The sequence below is a fragment of the Neoarius graeffei genome, chromosome 26, assembly GCF_027579695.1.
Source record: "Neoarius graeffei isolate fNeoGra1 chromosome 26, fNeoGra1.pri, whole genome shotgun sequence".
In the NCBI taxonomy this organism is placed as follows: Eukaryota; Metazoa; Chordata; class Actinopteri; order Siluriformes; family Ariidae; genus Neoarius; species Neoarius graeffei.
The window spans coordinates 11697804-11718284 of NC_083594.1; the positions used below are offsets into that span (position 1 = coordinate 11697804).

General features: G+C 44.0%; 1 protein-coding gene across 1 annotated transcript in view; it reads left to right on the forward strand.

Moving 5' to 3' along the window:
• The window catches only part of LOC132874173 (zinc finger protein 271-like), an 86344-nt gene that overhangs the window by 55257 nt on the left and 10606 nt on the right, over positions 1-20481 (forward strand). The window contains exon 3 of the mRNA XM_060910150.1: positions 9593-9864. Coding sequence (XP_060766133.1) covers positions 9593-9864 — 272 coding nt within the window. The remainder of the gene's footprint in view (positions 1-9592; positions 9865-20481) is intronic.

The following is a 20481-nucleotide window of genomic DNA, read 5'->3' on the forward strand; positions in this document are numbered from 1 at the left end:
TCTTTGACAAACCAGACAAGTGCCCCTCCCTGGGTGCACTGGTTAAGTGTTGCCTCTCCATCTTTCATGGACCTAGAGTCGATGAATGATGTAATTGATCAAAGAAGTGGCAACATGAATGTGGAAACATTTAATGCAATTCAGACGGTCAAGTACACGCTGATGTCCAGGGGGAAGACAGCTATACAGCTCTTTAGAAGGGAGGACGTGAAGTTTGGGGAAGTGGACAGAACATTGTGCAAGAACATTAACTCTGCAGCAGCCATGTACAAACAACAGCAGAGGGTGAACAAGGAGGAAAAGCAGCAGCAGCAGAGCAAATATGGCTCTCAAGCAACTTGCAGTGCTCAGCAGGCCAAGAAACCGACTGCTGAAGGAGAGAAGCTGGCAAGGCTGAAACATGTGGCAACTCGGCGAAAGCGGGCCATGGAGACACTGGTGGTCCAGGCAAATAAAAGGAAAAAATGATCACTATTCCTTGTGTGTTCCACTTTCTTCGTTCTATTATTCGCATTTTTCTCCAGGGCATAATTTCACTATAACTACATGTATTTGTACTGTATGTCCTTGTGCAAATGTCAAAACAGTATACTTAGTAAGGAGGCTATAATATTTATTCTGGGGGAGGACCCCCCCCCCCCCCCCAAACAAAATAAAACAACACCAGAGGCCACGTCACCACTCGCGCACCCTTCTCACCTTTTTCACCCCTGATCCGTTTTCATGCCTGTGTATTAGCCATGCTGAGGTTAGCTTATGCGAAAGGGTGCTATATGGATAAGCTGTAATGTTGTGTTAATGCTGGTTTTCTAGCTTTTCATGTGCTTTGACCGATTTATATGTGAGTGAATATTTGATAAATATCCACGTGTGTGGTTAACTGGCATTATGGAAATGTTTATGCTTGTGAGAGCTAATTTCATTTTATTTGTCCATCTGCAACGATGTTTGTGAAGAAAGGAAGTATATTTGTGTTTAAATTAAGGATGATGGCTGAACAAAAAAAAATGCTTCTTGAAACATGAGTAAGCTTCATCATTGTCTGGCTGGGGTTCGCTATACTGTGTCACATGATGGCAAAACACACCTGGAGGACAGTGCTATGTGCTCTGTTCCCCACATGCATAAACTCGCAGAAGATCCCAACCAGCTGTGATTTAATAGGGGACAGAGAGTATGCCCCTCATTATGCCCCTGGAATGGGATGTTCTTTAAGAGACCGTGGGTGTGAGAGGAGTCCAAATATATGGATTTCGGGGCATCACAGTGGCGCAGCTCCAGGGTCCTGGATTCGATTCTAAGCTCGGGTTGCTGTGTGAAGTTTTGCAAGTTCTCCCCCCGTCAGTGTAGGTTTCCTCTGGGTCCAATGGTTTCTTCTTCAGCAAATTAGTTATGCTTAAATTGCCATTTGGTGGGGGGAGGGGGGTTGTTGTGGGGTTTTTTTATTATTTTTTATTCTATTATTTTTTTTAATTAAATATGAATCCGATATGTATGGCATTGGGAGGAAAAATGTCTAGATTTAGAAATGCCATAATTGTCAGCAAGCTCAATAAGAGATGTGCATTGGACTATTTTTATTTATTTACTTACTTTCTTACTGTGTGGACAGTTAATTTTGTTTGTACCTGCATGTGATTTCATAACAAATTTGGGAAATTCTGTTCCCCAGAAGATAAGCAAACAAGTAGCTGAATTTAAAACAACCCTGACCAGGCAAGTCCTAAGAGAATACTGTAAATACATCATGCAGTGCCACAGTCATGTTAATAAACATTCGTTTTATTTTGCCCTGCAAGCTTCATATCTGACCATTTCTTTACTCCCACAAGGAAGTAAAAAAACTCATACTCGTATCCAGTACTGGCATAAAATATGGAAATGCCTAGGAAAAGATCGATTTTGCATACTTAATCCATGCAAATGACACAAGAATCTGCACTGAAGGCAGCTGAAATACATTGAGGATACAGAGACACTTTTTAACCACAATTTTATACTTTAACGATGAAAACGCTAGCAGTTTTGGCCATCGTTGTGTGATAAACATCATAAAAATATTGGAAATAGTATCTTTTTGTTTAGTTTAGCCCCAAAACCCACCTTAATCACTCCTTGTTGGGCAATCCTACCATGATATGCTAATTATTCCACTGGTGAAAACCATTAACTAAATCATGTGGTCTCTACAAATAATTCATTAGAAAAAATATTTATCCTCTGACTACAGCCAGGCAACAGGCAGAAATGGCATCAGAGAGAAACTACAGAAGAGCATGGTATTGGGATGAAAGTTTTGCGGGAGGAGGGCCATTTATAATGAGCCATAGCAAAGAATGTTGCATGTGACCCACAGTGCAGTCTGGAAATGCCTCAAGCATCACCAGAAGACTGGGAACTTCAAGAACATTTCAGGCAGAGGAAGGAAGAAAAAGTTGACTAAAGCCGATGTCCAGCACCTCAAGACTACATCCCTACGAGAGAGGAAGAAATCCAGCAAGGAACTGGCACAGGACCTCCAAGATGCTACAGGCAAGGATGTCTCCCCACACCTGGTTAGGAAGACGCTCTCAGCAGAAGGCCTCAAAGGTCATGTGTCAGTGTGCAAAACTTTTGTTGAGAGGTGGAAATAAGCAGAAGAGACTTAACTGGGCAAAAATTCATAGGAGTTGGACTTCTGAGCAGTGGAAAAGGGTCATGTTCTCAGATGAGAAGAAATTTGAATTATTTGGCAACGCTATGCAACAGTAAGTCAGGTGCAGAAAGGGAGAAAGATACAAGGTAAACTGTGTTTCTCCCACAGTAAAACATGGTGGAGGGGTCCTGCAAGTATGGGGAGCAATCACCTACAATGGAGTTGGTCATCTCTACAAAATAGATGGGACCCTCGCTGCTGACAAGTACAGACAAATCCTTATTTGATTTGTATAAATCAAATGGCTCAAGATGGCGGCGCGGGTGGTTGCAGCGGCTTACGGCTCTCCTTTTCAGTGCTCTTTTTGTATTTCTTTTTTGCTCGTTTGTGCACCATCGGTTCTGCGAACATCCAGTACACCCGCCAGACACTTTTAGCCATCGGTGACCAACACCAGATATCTGTTTCGAGCGACTTTCTCTTCACGCATAACATCCCAGATGACATAGCGAGATCGCCGGGCTCTCCGTGGATTGTTGTCGGGTCTAGGAGGCGGCGCAGACGGAGGAGGGAGAGGAAGCAGAAGCGGGGCTGCAGGTCCGGTGCTATGTTAAGGCAAAGAAAACAACCACACAAGCCACCTCTACCGAGCCTGTATCTCTCCAATGCTAGATCCCTGGTACATAAAACGGATGATCTGGAATTACAACTCGCTGGAAATCGCTATGTTTGGGACTGCTGTGTTTTAATTATCACAGGAACCTGGCTTCATCCGGAAATACCCGATGCTAGCTTGCAGCTAGCAGGCCGCACTCTGCTCCGCTAGGATAGAAATGAGAACTCCGGTAAGAATAGAGGAGGGGGACTCTGTATTTACGTGCATGACAATTGGTATAACGACGGACCAATTATATATAAACACTTCCCCAGACCTCGAGTACATGTCTGTAAGATGCCGGCCGTTTTTTTTTCTACCAAGAGAGCTAACTCTAGTGATTTGTCACAGCTGTGTACATTCCACCTGATGCCAGTGTAAACACAGCGCGCTCTCTCCTGCTGAACACCGTTAACAAACAGCAGCGAGCCCACCCTGACGGTGTTCACGTAATAGCAGGAGACTTTTAATAAGGCCAACTTGAAGACTGTACTGCCGAAGTTTTACCAACATGTTAAGTGTTCTACTAGAGGGGAGAACACTCTGGATCATGTTTACTCCAACATCAAGCATGCGTACAGAGCCATACCCCTCCCCCACCTCGGCCAGTCAGAACATCTTTCCCTCCTGCTCTCCCCAGCCTACACCCCCTCAGGCGCAGAGCCAGGCCCGCCACAAGGGCCATCACAACCTGGCCTGACAATACACTCTCCAAACTACAGGACTTATTTGAACACCAGGAGCTGGAGACATTCACAGGAACGGTGCTGGACTATATCAAGTTCTGCATCGGGAATGTGACGATGGATAAAAACATCCGGGTCTTCCCAAACCAGAAACCCTGGATGACCAGCCAGGTCCGCTCGCTCCTCAGGGCTCGCGATGCTGCCTTCAGGTCAGATGATAGAGCTGCTCGAGCTGATCTGAAAAGAGGAATAAATAAAGCCAAGGCAGACCACAGGCTGTGCATAGAATCCCACCTGTCCAGCAACAACACACGGGAGGTGTGGCAGGGCATTCAGGACATCACAAACTTCAGAGACTGTGATGCGCCAACAGGAGACTGGAGTGCGCCGCTAGCAGAGGAGCTAAATCGCTTCTTTGCTCGCTTTGAAACATCTCAGCAGCACTCATCTGCTCCTGCCCTGCCCCCACCACCACACAGTTCCTACACCACTCCTTTTAACTGTACAGGAGCACGATGTCAGATGGGTGCTCCTGGCAGTGAACCCCAAGAAAGCTGCTGGCCCAGATGGTGTACCTGGTAAGGTGCTCGGAGCATGCGCCCACCAGCTCGCCCCTACCTTCACCAGGATCTTTAACCTCTCCCTGGCTCAGGCAGTCATCCCGCCCTGCCTAAAATCTGCAACAATAATCCCAGTGCCGAAGAAGTCTCCTGTCACCAGCCTGAATTATTTGATTACTGTCCTGTGGCCCTCACCCCGGTAATCATGAAGTGCTTCGAGAGGCTAGTTCTTCAGCACATCAAGGACCACCTCCCCCCAGACTTTGACCCCTACCAGTTTGCATATCGCACAAACAGATCCACGGAGGACGCCATCGCCGAAGCTCTCCACTCTGCGCTAAATCACCTGGAGCAGCAGCAGAGCTACGTCCGCATACTCTGTGGATTACAGTTCATCTTTTAATGCAATAATCCCGGACATCCTTATTAGAAAACTGGACACTCTCGGCCTCCCCCCTCTCACATGTGCCTGGTTAAAGGACTTTCTTACTAACCGGCCCCAGACTGTGAGACTTGGCCCCCACTTCTCCTCCACCCACACGTTGAGCACCGGCTCTCCACAGGGCTGTGTGCTGAGCCCCCTCCTGTACTGCCTCTACACCCACGACTGCAGTTCGACCCACAACCATTTCACTGGTACATGTGACTAGTGACAATAAAGGGCATCGTCGTCATCAACAACCTCGTCGTCAAGTTTGCTGACGACACCACAGTGGTCGGACTCTTCTTAAAGGGAGACGAGGCAGCCTACAGAGAGGAGGTCCTGAAGTTGGCAGCCTGGTGTTCAGAAAATAACCTTGCTCTGAACACCAAGAAAACCAGAGAGCTCATTGTTGACTTGAGGAAGCACAGTATCGACCTAGGCCCCCTCTACATCAACAACGTGTATGTGGAGAGGGTCCACACCTTCTGGTTTCTCGGCGTCCTCATCTCCGCCGACGTTTCCTGGTCAGTAAACATCACAGCAGTCATTAAGAAGGCTCAGCAGTGGCTACACTTCCTGAGAGTCCTCAGGAAGTACAACCTAAACTCCAACCTGCTGCTGACCTTCTACCGCTCATCCATCGAGAGCTTGCTGATGTACTGTATTACGGTATGGTACGGCAGCTGCACTGCTGTAGACAGGGAGAGGCTCCAGAGGGTAGTTAAAGGAACAGTCCACCGTACTTCCATAATGAAATATGTTCTTCTCTGAATTGAGACGAGCTGATCCGTACCTCTCTGAGCTTTGCGCGACCTCCCAGTCAGTCAGACGCGCTGTTAGTCCTGTTAGCAATGTAGCTAGGCTCAGCATGGCCAATGATATTTTTTGGGGCTGTAGTTAGATGCGACCAAACTCTTCCACGTTTTTCCTGTTTACATAGGTTTATATGACCAGTGACATGAAACAAAGTTCAGTTACACAAATTGAAACGTGGCGATTTTCTATGCTATGGAAAGTCCGCACTATAATGACAGGCGTACGAACACCTTCTGCGCGCTTCGACAGCGCATTGATACCATCACTCCTCTTCGGGCACGGCCAGGCGGGCGAATGCCCTGGTCCGTCCGCCCTGTCTAAAAAAAAAAAAAATGGTACAACTCGAGCCCCATGGTAAAACTAGGACTTTGTCATTTTTCTGCATGAGGCCCATGGTAAAACTGCACTTCCAGGAGGGGCTGCCGTCTGCCTCCCAAGCCGGCCGAAAGCGCTCCTCATCGGGCACGGCCAGGCGGGCGAATGCCCTGGTCCGTCTGCCCTGTCTAAAAAAAAAAAAAATGGTACAACTCCGAGTGAAGGTATCAATGCGCTGTCGAAGCGCGCAGAAGGTGTTAGTACGCCTGTCATTATAGTGCGGACTTTCCATAGCATAGAAAATCGCCACGTTTCAATTTGTGTAACTGAACTTTGTTTCATGTCACTGGTCATATAAACCTATGTAAACAGGAAAAACGTGGAAGAGTTTGGTCGCATCTAACTACAGCCCCAAAAAATACCATTGGCCATGCTGAGCCGAGCTACATTGCTAACAGGAGTAACAGCGTGTCTGACTGACTGGGAGGTCGCGCAAAGCTCGGAGAGGTACGGATCAGCTCGTCTCAATTCAGAGAAGAACATATTTCATTATGGAAGTACGGCAGACTGTTCCTTTAAGGCAGCACAGAAGATCATTGGTTGCCCTCTCCCCTCCCTGATGGACATTTACACCTCCCGCTGCCTTAGCAGAGCTAAAAACATTATCAAGGACAGCTTCCACCCTGGCTTTGATCTGTTCGACCTGTTGCCCTCAGGGAGGCGCTACAGGTGCATCAGGTCAAAGACAAACCGATTCAAAAACAGCTTCTTTCCAAAAGCCATAACCGCCCTGAACTTGAATATGCTCTGACTTTATAGTCTCTTTATTTTACCATGTGACTCTCCTCGTGCAATAATTTATAATGTGCAGTACTTTATAAGGGACTGTCTCTGTGCAATACCTCACTCCATAATGTGAAACACAACACATTCACCTCACCTCAGGACTGTGCACCTTACATACAGCACATGCACCTCAGGACTGTGCACCTTACAGCACACACACCTCAAGTCTGTGTACCTACCTTACCTTGCAGTACTTCATAAATGTGTAATATTTTATTTTGTAATGTGACTCTCTCTGTGCAATAATTTATATGTGCAATGAGCAATACCTCACTCCATAATGTGTAACACAACACACACACCTCAGGACTGTGCACCTTACCCCCCTTACACACTCCCCCCCCCCTTCCCCCCCCCTCTCTCTCCATGCTGTTTTGCACTGTTATTGGAGATGCTTTAATCTCATTGTACATGTGTATAGTGACAATAAAGGCATTCTATTCTATTATCCATCATGCTGTGCCTTTTGGAAGAGCTCTCATTGGCAACAACTTTATCTTCCAGCAAGATAATGACCCAAAACACACAGCCAGGATGGTTAAGCAGTATTTACAAAACAAAGAACAAGATGGCAGCTTGACAATTCTTGATTGGCCAGCCCAAAGTCCTGACATGAATATAATTGAGCAAGTCTGGAACTACATGGAGCAAGAGAAGGTGAAAAGGGCTCCTTCAAACCTGCCACAGCTCTGGGAAGTGTTGCAAGACATATGGAGATCAATTCCACTTGATTTTATTCATAAACTTTGATTGCATGCCTGATCGTGTCAGTGCACTTCAGTGTCAAGGGATTCCATACCAAATATTGATAATATTTTAGAATGATTTACTCTGGTTACTTGTAACATTTGTTTATGATGCAAATGTTTAGTTTATTAAGAGAACTTGAAAACAAAAGGTCAAATTGTAGGCCGTAAGGTGAACCCCGTTTTCGTTTCATCTCGCTCCTACGTCTCCGAACTACGAAATATTTATTTTAAAACTAAGAATGAGTACTAGAAAGTGTGGCGAAAAAAGTTCTCACCTTATAATCCTGTCAATTCCTCGCACCGAGCGATCGCGTGGCGAAGTATTTTCCTCTAAAAATGACGTGTCGGGACATCACGTGACCGGTCTGGACCAATCGCGTTGCCGATTTTTGACCACAGATCAGCTGACAGCTTGCGTAATTACAGTCACATTAGTAGAAAAAGTCTCCAAAACACCCTCCAAAGTGGGTGAAATGTCTTCTAAGTCCTAAATAGTGCTTTAAATACATCACTAAGACAATATTGCATATATGTGGTATATTGAAGTGTTTATATTATTATTATTAGAATAAAAATAATTTTTATCATCACCATTATTATAGTACAAAATATGGTGTAATGGTCTATGACTAGGACCATTCATGTATTCATTCTCTTAGGTTATTAACTATAAAGTACTGATCAACCATAAAACAATTTGCTTGAAAAACAGACCTACAATGTTACACAGGCAGTAATGGAATAGAGTATTGACTCGTCATTGTGGGCTACACTCTTAAAACACGTGTTGAAAATAACACAACTTACGTTGTTTTTTTAACACATCTCTATGTCCAGATTGGGACAACAGAACTTTTGTTCATTTTAACACATTATTTGTTATTTGTGCAATTTTGGTGTTAAACATTTCTGAAATATAACACAACTCTTGTTGAAATTAAACTTGCACAAAAGATGTGTTGATTTCCAACACATTCGTTTTAAGAGTGTACACACCATGGATTAGCCATAAAATGGCATATATAATATATAGGCAATGCGTGTGATTTCAGATCAAGATTTAAGAAATTGTGCAGGAAGGAGAAGAGTCCATAGGAATAATAATACACAATAATAATAATAATAATAATAATACAACCTATATATAATATTGCAGTTCTCTTGCTCAGTTCAGAGGCACAATGGCAGGGATTCAAGTATTCACTACCTATGCAGCGGCACAGTAGAGGTAGGTAAACGCACTAGGCAGCACTATGCACCTGCAGCAGCGGCAACAAAGAAGATGCAAGACTGAGTCATCATACATCACACAACAGAACTATGTGGCAAATTGCAAACTTTAATAGAAAATGTAAACAACAAAACAGTGATATATACACATTACAAATGCAAATTTATATATACACAAAAAACCTGGAACCTGTTCTGTAGCGAAATCTTATTCTGCGGTGCCAAAATATCATTCCGCGCCGATGACATTAGTTCGCTTTTTCAAGCCTTCGTGCGAAAAATTGACAGCATTACAAGGTGAGAACTTTTTGATGACATCATTTCATAATACGTCCATTTTTAAGAATTGGATATTATGTAGTTCGGAGACGTCGGAGCGGAATCTTGTTTCTGAAAGACTTTTCGGGGTTCACCTTACGGCCTATTGTGTTGTTTTGTCATTTTGGTGGGTGTTTCCATATATTTTGCCAATACTGGTACCTTGTTGTGTCCTGTTTGATCCCAGTCCTGATGGACACCTCTAGTCTCAACCAGATGCTCAGTGAACCTTACTGGCAAGCTTTCTTAGGATAATCTTTATACAGTACTAATGTACCGTATATGGTCTTAGATAGACACACAGATTGCACACACATTTGGGCCTCATTTCTTCCTGTTGTGTTTTCTCTACTCCCAGACTGTGAAGTTTGCAAATCCTTCTTCCTCAACAAATGCGAGGTTCATGGACCACCCCTCTTCATTCCCGATACTCCTGTTCCCATGGGAGTCCCTGACCGAGCCAGACAAACTCTTCCTCCTGGGCTAGAAATCCAGAAGTCCAGTATTCCTGATGCAGGCCTGGGAGTGTTTAATAAGGGGGAGACTGTTCCAGTAGGTGCACACTTCGGACCCTGCCAGGGAGAGCTGGTGAACCGAGAGGAAGCCAAGAACAGTGGAGACTCCTCGGTTGTGAGTTTGTCATAATTTTTATTATAAAGATTGTATATTTTTATGTTGCAAAATATGATGACTAGATGAAGGTAGCTCCAATTAATATCAGTTTCTTCTCGCAGATATGTGGAGTAGTGGTGTAAATCGCAAGTTTGAGCACAATGCGATCCGACATCGGTTCTTTTAGCCAGTGTGGTGGAACTTACCTGTTAATAAAAATACTAGTAACACCTCAGTGCTCAAGTAAATAAAGTAATGCTCAAGCAAATATTTCTTTATTGTATAATTATTCATGAAAGTCCCATAAAATCACAAGCCCAGGTAGTCACCAACATAGGTCCTCCCGTAACGACTCCTAAACATGGTCAGCTTCCTGTATTACACAAAATATTAGTTGTCGTCATTATCAACATTCCATTATAGTCTGTTTTCCCAAATGCAGTTGAGAAAAACTGTACCAAGTTTTCCTTGACTCTGCTGCATGCACATGGTAGCCTCTCTCTCCACACGCGCGTGCGCGCGCGCGCGCACACACACACACAAAAACAAGAAATGTATTCATTTACACTTGGGTTGTTTCTTTTCTAAATGTCGAGGATAAACAGAGAAGCATGACACTACAGGATCTGAACAGATACTGTTAACTATAATTAATGCTAAAGTTAATATAAAACTTGTTACCACACCAACGAGCCAATGGTTTTCGATGCCACAAAATTTGCCACCTATGCGAGTTGGTTTGATGCTGGGGTCTACAGTTGGTGTGACGACGTTTCATTTCCGTGAATTCACAAATGCAGACAAAATATAATTTGAACATCGGTTCAGTGAGGGTTGATTTAGATATGTACAGTATATACCCGGTGTGCTGTGAGACAAAGTGAAGTGTGCTGTGGAATTTTGAGCAACCCCATGCATTTTTATGCAGGCTCATAAAATATTTTTTCAAATACAACAATGACTGTACTTTTTCATTAAAAATGTTTGTAGGTAGTCACTTTTTTAACTTTTTTTTTTTTTTAAATCTAAATGGCCTTTAATTCCATTTTGAAAATAAATTTGGGTCCAGGGAGGAGGATTATTATTGTAGCGACCAGAAAAGGCAGTTGCTTTTAGTTGTTGCCAGTTGCACGGAGCCTTGCCAAAGTGCAAATGCTCATGGGGCTGTTAATGTTAAAGCTTGTGAAACATTAGGGGCTAAATAGCAATGAGCCACCTTGACCAAGACTCCTGCAGTAATTGACCACCTCTGTCCAGTATTTCTGATGGGCATGTATCTTGTAGTAAAATAAAACAACATCTAGAACCATGTTATGTACAGAGCATAGGATGTCACATAAGTCAATCAGTCCCTATCCCAGTCCACCATCCCACCCTCCCTGAAGTCCTCTACCGTCTTCCATTGCCAAAAAAAGACCATTAGCAGCCTGAATGACCACTGTCCAGTGGCACTTACTCCCGTCATCATGAAGTGCTTTGAGCAACTGGTTCAGACCTGCATCATTGCAAGTCCCCCATCCATGTTAGACACCAGTATGCTTATAGAGCTAACGGGTCTACAGAGGACTCCATAGCTACAACTCTCCACACTGCCCTCAGTCACCTTGAGCAGCAGGAGAGCTATGCTAGGCTGTTCTTTGTGGACTTTAGCTCAGCATTCAACACCGTTCTCCCTCACAGACTGGTGTCCAACCTGACAGACCTGGGACTGTGTTAATCCATCTGCCTCTGGATAAAGGACTTCCTGTCTGATCGCTCACAGAGGGTGAGAGAAGGCCCCCACATCGCCTCAGCAATGGCTCCAAACTCTTCACCCTCTAGTCAAGTTTATTTTTATAGTGCTTTGAACAATAGACATTGTCGCAAAGCAGCTTTACAGAATTTGAATGACTTAAAACATAGCTAATTTTATCCCTAATCTATCCCCAATGAGCAAACCTGTGGCAACGGTGGCAAGGAAAAACTCCCTCAGACGACACGAGAGAGAGACCTCGAGAGGAACCAGACTCAAAAGGGAATCCATCCTCATTTGGGTGATAAGAGACAATGTGATAACATTTTTAACATGAAGTCAGTTTTGTTGATGTTCTAACTCTTCATTGATGGAAACTTGAGTGCAAAACTGTTAATGACAACTGCAGTCCTAAAGTTAGCAAGTCAGCTGTAGTCCTCAGCCATAAAAGCATTACTGTAAGTGTCCAGAGCATCTTCCAAGTGTGACTTTCAACTGTCCATATGGGGCCGTCCTCCACAGGAGCGATATGATGAGACTCCAGCCAGATGTAGGGCATCAGAATGGATCAGGCAGGTCTGAGGAGCAGAAGAGGCCAGGATTGCCATGTAACTCAGAGGGACGGAGGGGGAGAGAAAACACAGGTTGTTGGGTATGCCCAATGTCACCTGATGAGTAGGAACAGTATACGTTTTGCCAGAGTCCCAAGCAGGGACACTGGCAAAACTATGATGGCATAACTAAAAGGGGAGAGCCAGAAGGTAACACAGGCATGAGGGCGCCCCTTGACATAAAGCAGCAGCCACTACAGGATCAACAAACTCGAGCGAGCAAGCGAGTGGGGGACTGACAGCATCCCCACATCCCAGTTTACCAAAACACTGTCTGAGGACTCTCCAGATCTACTCCTTTCCCTCATAAACACTCTTAACAAAAGGCTTGGCTAAACAGATATGCGTTCAGCCTAGACTTAAACATGGACTGTTTCTGATTCCCGAACACTACTTGGAAGGCTATTCCATAACTGTGGGGCTTTGTAAGAAAAGGCTCTGCCCCCTGATGTAACCTTCACTATACAAGGTATCAGCAGATAGCCTGCACCTTTTGATCTAAGTAGGCGTGGTGGGTCAGAGAGGAGCAGAAGTTCACTCAGGTACTGTGGTGCGAGACCATTCAGTGCTTTAAAGGTCAATAGTAGTACTTTATAATCAATACGAAATTTGATTGGGAGCCAATGCAGTGTGGATAAGACAGGGGTGATGTGGTCATATTTTCTAGTTCTAATCAGGATTCTTGCTGCTGCATTTAGAACTAACTGGAGCTTGTTTATGCACTTATTGGAGCATCCAGACAGTAAGGCATTACAATAATCCAACCTGGAGGTAACAAAAGCATGAACTAATTTTTCTGCGTCGTGTAGTGACATTGAATTTCTTCTCTTAGAAATATTTCTGAGATGAAAGAAAGCTATCCGGGTAATGTTATTGATGTGAGTGTCGAATGAAAGTCCAGGGTAAATAATCACCCCGAGGTCTTTTACTGCTGCACGTAAAGAAACAGAAAGGCCATCCAGGGTTACTGTGTAATCAGAAAACTTACTTCTAGCTGCATGTGGTCCTAGTACAAGTACGTCAGTCTTGTCAGAGTGAAGCAGAAGGAAGTTAATAAGCATCCAGTGTCTAATGTCCTTTACACATTTCTCAATTCTATTAAGCTGGTGTCTCTCATCAGGTTTTGTAGAAACATACAACTGTGTTTCATCAGCATAACAGTGGAAACTAATGTTTATGAATAATATCACCCAGAGGTTTTTATTTTTATATAATATATAAAATGTTTTTTGTTTTTGTTTTTTAGAATATATATGTGTGTGTATGTGTGTGTATGTGTATATATATATATATATATATATATATATATATATATATATATATATATATATATAAGACTTGTGGAACACCAAACTTTACCTCAGTATGTCTAGAAATATCACCATTTATATCAACATACTGATAGCGATCAGTTAAATAAGAGCTGTGCCAGGAGCCGGCCGTTCCCTTAACTCCCACAACATTTTCTAGTCTATCCAGAAGAATGGAATGATCAATGGTATCAAATGCTGAACTAAGGTCAAGCAGCGAGACACAGCCCTGATCAGATGCCAACAGTAGGTTGTTTTACTACTTTAACCAGAGCTGTCTCTTTGCTATGATATGGTCTAAGTCCTGACTGATACATTTAATGGATGTTATTCCTTTGTAAATATGAGCATAACTGCTGTGCCATGGCTTTTTCTAAGATTAAAAAAGTAGTAGTTCTACACTTAGAACTGCACCCTGCTCACTCCTGTAATGGCATCATATTTGTGGCTCATACTACCATAGTGTGGCTCATCCCTGAGGGGAAGGAGTCTGCTTATCAGCACAAGGTGGAGCAGCTGTCTGGGTGGTGCTGAGACAACAAACCTGGGCCTCAACCACCAAAACCAAGGCGCTGATCATAGACTTCAGGAAGAAGAAAACAGACTTTCAGCCTATTCTCATCAGTGCGCAATGTGTGGAGAGGATCCTGGACTTCTGGTTCCTTGGGGTGCATGTAGAGGAGGAGCTGACCTGTAGCTCTAATGCCACACAAGTGATAACTTCCTGATCATCCTCAGGATGAATGACCCTCAAAAACTGCTTGTGTCCTTCTACTGTTGCTCCATAGAGAGCATACTTACATACTGCATCAGTGTGTGGTTTGTCAGCTGCACAGGAGCAGAGAGAAAAGTGCTCCAGAGGGTTGTCACCACCACCCAGATTATCAAATGTGGATCTATGGGTGCTGTGTGAGACGGCTGCCTCTCCAATAGCTCTGTATTTTTTAGCTCTTTAAACCTCTTCCCCCCCCCCCCCCCCACCTTTTTTTTTTTTTTTACTTTTCTGCTCGTCTTATGAAGACAGTGTGTTTTACTTATATAACATGGATATTTTTAACTTTAACACGCAACCAGGAGCCAGTTTTCTCACTTATTCGAGAGAGGAGCTGCTGGCCCTTACAACAATGGGACGAGCCAGGATACGACACTCCATCCCGGCCGAGCTGAGGAGGAAACCCAGGGGCTGCAAGGCTGGAGCTAAGCTAAAGGCTAGGCTAGCGGGCAACCGGCGGCGCTACAAACCATCCATTTCCTCCATTATCATGGGGAATGTGAACTCGCTGCCGAATAAAGTCGACGAGCTTTCCGCTCTGAACAACCAGCGGATTTGCTGGGAGAGCAGCTTATTTATCTTTACAGCGACGTGGCTAACACACCTTGTACCGGATGTTAACGTGGACCTGCGGGGATTCACTGCTGTGAGAGCCGACAGAGACACTAACACATGCGGGAAAAGCAAAGGTGGGGGACTCATCATTTATGTTAACAACCGCTGGTGTAACCTGGGACATATCTCTCCGTGCTTCCACGGAAGGTGGTCGCATTTTCTGCTCTCTCCCTCCTTTTTTTCCCTGCTTGTGCTTCTGTGTCTTGTCTCGTCTGCTGTACTTTTTGAAGAGACTCTCCCTGCATTACTTTCTAAACTAAAAAAAGCATGGAATTGATAAACTGGTCTCCTAACGAAATTGACACGGTTTTCTCGACGAGAAGCCTGGGTTCGGGGGAACCCGTCTGTCCTGCCGGAACGTTTGCGGCTGGTTACACGATGGACGCGTGGGAGCGGTGGCGGGTCGTGTGCCTGGCAATTCTTTCTGTGGAGGACATTGAAGATATCTACCTATTCGGAACCATGATTACAGGACTTTTGCTGATTGGATTAGGCATTGCCCTGTTATATCAAGGAAATCAGACAATGGTGACAGCTGTTCAAAGCCCCACAAAGCTGCCCGATATGATTGGAGTGGTGGGCAAAGCTGTTGGCACTCGGACTGTGGACATTCAGAACTTTAACCACAAAATGGTTGTCTCGGAGCAGCTCTCAGCTTTGCAAGGAATACGTTTTTCGGAAATCAATTTGAATAGAATGGATGGAATGGACAGATATGGACGAGTGGTGTGGACGTGCAAAGACTGCATCTGGAAAGACCAAACAATTTATATCTTATCGACATTCGGCTCCCTGAGACAGCACCGGCCTCAGTTCAGGCCGTTGCTGAGGCAACATTTCCTCCTGAAGGTCACTTCCGGGAGACACTCTCGCATTCCTTCTCTAACTTTCCGCGGTCGCCATTTTTACCCCCAGTGTGACAAGCGGGTGCGTGACCAGCGCCTTCATGGCTGCAGGAGCGGACGGCTGCAGGAGCCGACGGCTGCTTGCTTGCGCTGGATTACCTCCTCCCCTCCCCCCTCAAGTCCCGTGTTTAAAGTGTACTTGTGTTGTTGTGTGCTTATGTGCAAAGGTTTTTTTAAATGTTCCCACACTGTACTCCTGACAGGAGCATAGTGTGGGGGGGTTCTTTTTTTTCCTTATCTCTCCTCATGCTGTGTTTCCTTTTTATCTTCATCCCTGTCTTCCTGTCCTGTCTACCCGATGTCAATTGTATGTTGTATATGTACGGACAGGTTGACGGCTAATTTCGCTGGTACATGTGACTAGTGACAATAAAGGGCATCATCATCAGCATCTCCGTAAAGACAGTTTTATGTTGCCCGGACTTGGAGCTGCTAGCCATTAGCCTGCGGCCATGTTATCTGCCAAGGGAGTTCACCCACGTGATCACCATCTGTGTTTACATCCCTCGGAGGGCAGACGCAGCCACTGCATGTGAGAGGATTCACTCTCTCACAGCAAGGCTGCAGACACAGTACCCTGAGGCATTTATGATCATTTCTAGGGACTTTAATCATGCTACTTTGGACTCTACTTTGGCTGCTTTTTACCAGGCTGTGGATTGTCCACCAAGGATCAACAGGACAATTTACTTGCTGTATGCTAATGTGAGGGATGCATACAGAGCCACACCCCTCCTCCCACTGGGGGAGTCTGACCACAACCTGGTTCTTCTACAGCTGAAGTACACCCCCCTGGTTCAAAGGCAGCCTGCTACAACTAGCTCCATCAGGAGGTGGTCCCCTGAAATGGAAGATGCCCTCAGGCATCAGAACTGTTATGACATCATGGACTGGGATGTGCTGCTTAGCCCACACTGTGAGGACACAGAGGGGCTGTCACACTTTGACGGATTACTTTAACTTCTGTGCAGATGTGATCTCCCCCGCTAAGACTGTACGGTGTTACCCTAATAACAAGTCATGGGTAACACAGGAAGTCAAAGCTGTCCTTAACAGGAAGATGGCCGCCTTCAGGAGCAGGGATAGGGAGGCGATGAAAGCAGCACAGCAGGAGGTAAGACGCTGCGTGAGGGAAGCTAAGGACAGCTGCAGGAGGAAGGTGGAGCAGAAGCTGAAGGAGAACAGCATGAGGAAGGTCTGGAAACCATCACAGGCCACAATACAAAGACCAGAGTCGTTGAGGGGATAGTGGAGAGGGCGAATGAGTTGAATGACTTTTTCAGTCGATTCAACCAGCCCACATCCCCCCACCCTCTCCCTCACTGCAGCCATCTCTCTTTCTTCCCTCAACATACCTCCCCCCAGTCATCACAGCAGCCAGCCGGACTAGTTACCTTCCAAAGTAACTAGCCAAACAGAAAATCAACTCGCCAAAATTTGTTCATGTATGAATTTTACTTCTGTCAAAAATAATGCAAATGAGAGTAGTTACCATTGTTCATGACTAATGTGCATTTATTTCAATACCCGAGTATTTTGATACTGTTGTTAAATACATAAATGAGAACAGCACAGAGCACCATAATATATCAACAAATAATAATGTATTGGAAAACTTGGCAACTTGGTGCATGAGTATTGAAAACAAATATACTTACTATCATGACTATAGCACCCAAAATATGTCCAACATGCTTTATGTATTTAACCATTTGAGAGAGAAAGCATTAGGAGCTTCATATTGACAAGGAATCAACTTGAAAAAAATTAATTATTCCATAAAAATCGTATCGCAGCCAAGGCCTACCCTGCTCCCAAGTTTGCTTATAAGTCCTTTGTCATTTCTCCTTCTCGTACGCTTTATCGGCGGCCTTTTTCTCCTCTTCAGACCGAGGTCGCTTTGTCCCCATCTCTGGCGGTTTCTGTACACCTTTCAGAAAATTCCACATCGCAACGTAGCTTTGGCAGATGTAGATGTAAACAATAGCAAAAACGTGTTTAAATGGGCGATAATGTGGCTACATCTATTGAATTTGATAACGTGACGTGACAGCGGGGGCGTGGCCAAGCGGCGGTCTGTGAATGGAGGGCGGAGTCAGGGAAGGTAAGTGGTGGAATCATTGCACCTGATGGGCATTAACCTGTTTGTGCATCTTCCCCAGTGACCACGCCCTTTAAAAGGAGAGGAGAGCAGAGAAAGGGAGCTCTCCCCAACCAGAACACGTGCGCGCGCGCGCACACGGCTGGGAAGTGATAAAAGGCTGAAAAGCTAGCAATAAATAGTTCATTGAGAACTTAGTTCTGGCCTGCGGTGCTTCTGTGCTCCACCTACCTGGTCCAATACTACACGTGATTTACCGCGATATTCAGCGAGATGCGTTGTATGCATGCGCAGTAGTGAAAAAACTGACAGCCTGACTCGTACACGATATGATTCGGAATTCTTCGGTAGTTTCCGTTCTGCCGATAAACACATCGATTAACACAGACACAGCACACGCTTAATATGTGGTGGCTTTAGTTGACGGTGTGTCTGAATCTTCGCTTCATATATATTTGGGTCATTCCATGTCAATTCACACATGCCCAAAACCTCCCCAGTGACACCTCTTCAATTTGCCTTATTTTAATTTTCTTAGTGCCTTATGATGTCAAATGAAAGAATCCAAAATTTTAGCTTCCTAGCTCGAACGTTTTTTGAGTTATGGCCCTTCAAAGTTTGGGTGCCACGCCCACTTTTGGGGTCCGGGAATTGTACACTTAATTTGCAAGCATTTTTGGAGGCCCATATCTTTTGTTCTAAGGGGAATATAGACCTGTAAATTGCTATATCTATGTATTCTGGCCCTGTCTATCTGATTCTGCACCTAAAAATAGCACAAGTTTACTAACTTTAGAGAGATTAACCCCTTAAAAGTGGATTTTTTTAATGACAATTTTTTTTTTACATTTCAGGGGTCCATATCTTGGAAAGTTTTTGTGTTGATAGGGTTTAAACTGATTTATCATCATATTTGGGAACTCTACTGTGTACTTAGAGAGTTTCAGGGCACTCAGAGCTTTGGTGGGGGTACAGGAGGGCCCCAAATATGGCTTCGGGACAAAATTACCGTTTGATACGTCCTACTTCAGGCCATTAGTTGGCCATGTGGGCACATGATGACTGGAATGAGCCTTTAACCCTATCAACAGACACCTTTTATCAAACTTTTAAGCCAATAAAAACTTGGATTATCCAACTCCTTCAATATAAAATAAGCATTTGTATATGGTACTATTTTTGCATATTTTCTGAAAAATCCTAAGTCCGGAAAGTAGGTCAACTGTTGTTTTGACTGCCTGTCCATGTTTAAGGTAGTAAAAGCACACCCATATAGTGATTTTAATCTATGGGAAGATTATTTATACCCAATACCCCATTAGTTATATTGACAATTACAAGGGATAAACCCTTTCCCGGCTGTTTCCCGATGCCGTTTTTTTTTTTTTTTTACATTTGACACCTTTCCCTGTATCCAACCAAACTCTGACCACTATACACTTAATAGTTAAATGCATCTTTCAAACAGGAAAGGGAAAGATGCAAACAAGGGGATGATCCCAAGAAAAACATCCTGGTTGCTTTACTACATTTGTTCTGACATCCGATCTGGAAGTTAAACCTAGACTCATCAGGTTTTTTTTTTTTCAAGAAAAGGGGAAGGGGCCCCTAGCCACTCATGTGGGGAAAATTAGCATATCAATTAGTAAAAAGGGGAAATACTAATTGATATGCGAATGTTCCCCACATGAGTGGCTAGGGGCCCCTTCCCCTTTTCTTGAAAAAAAAAAAACCTGATGAGTCTAGGTTTAACTTCCAGATCGGATGTCAGAACAAATGTAGTAAAGCAACCAGGATGTTTTTCTTGGGATCATCCCCTTGTTTGCATCTTTCCCTTTCCTGTTTGAAAGATGCATTTAACTATTAAGTGTATAGTGGTCAGAGTTTGGTTGGATACAGGGAAAGGTGTCAAATGTAAAAAAAAAAAACGGCATCGTGAAACAGCCGGGAAAGGGTTTATCCCTTGTTATTGTCAATATAACTAATGGGGTATTGGGTGTAAATAATCTTCCCATAGATTAAAATCACTACATGGGTGTGCTTTTACTACCTTAAACATGAACAGGCAGTCAAAACAACAGTTGACCTACTTTCCGGACTTAGGATTTTTCAGAAAATATGCAAAAATAGTACCATATACAAATGCTTATTTTATATTGAAGGAGTTGGATAATCAAAGTTTTTATTGGCTTAAAAGTTTGATAAAAGGTGTCTGTTGATAGGGTTAAAGGCTCATTCCAGTCATCATGTGCCCACATGGCCAACTAATGGCCTGAAGTAGGACGTATCAAACGGTAATTTTGTCCCGAAGCCATATTTGGGGCCCTCCTGTACCCCCACCAAACCTCTGAGTGCCCTGAAACTCTCTAAGTACACAGTAGAGTTCCCAAATATGATGATGAATCAGTTTAAACCCTATCAACACAAAAACTTTCCAAGATATGGACCCCTGAAATGTCAAAAAAAAATTGTCATTAAAAAAATCCACTTTTAAGGGGTTAATAACTCTAAAGTTAGTAAACTTGTGCTATTTTTAGGTGCAGAATCAGATAGACAGGGCCAGAATACATAGATATAGCAATTTACAGG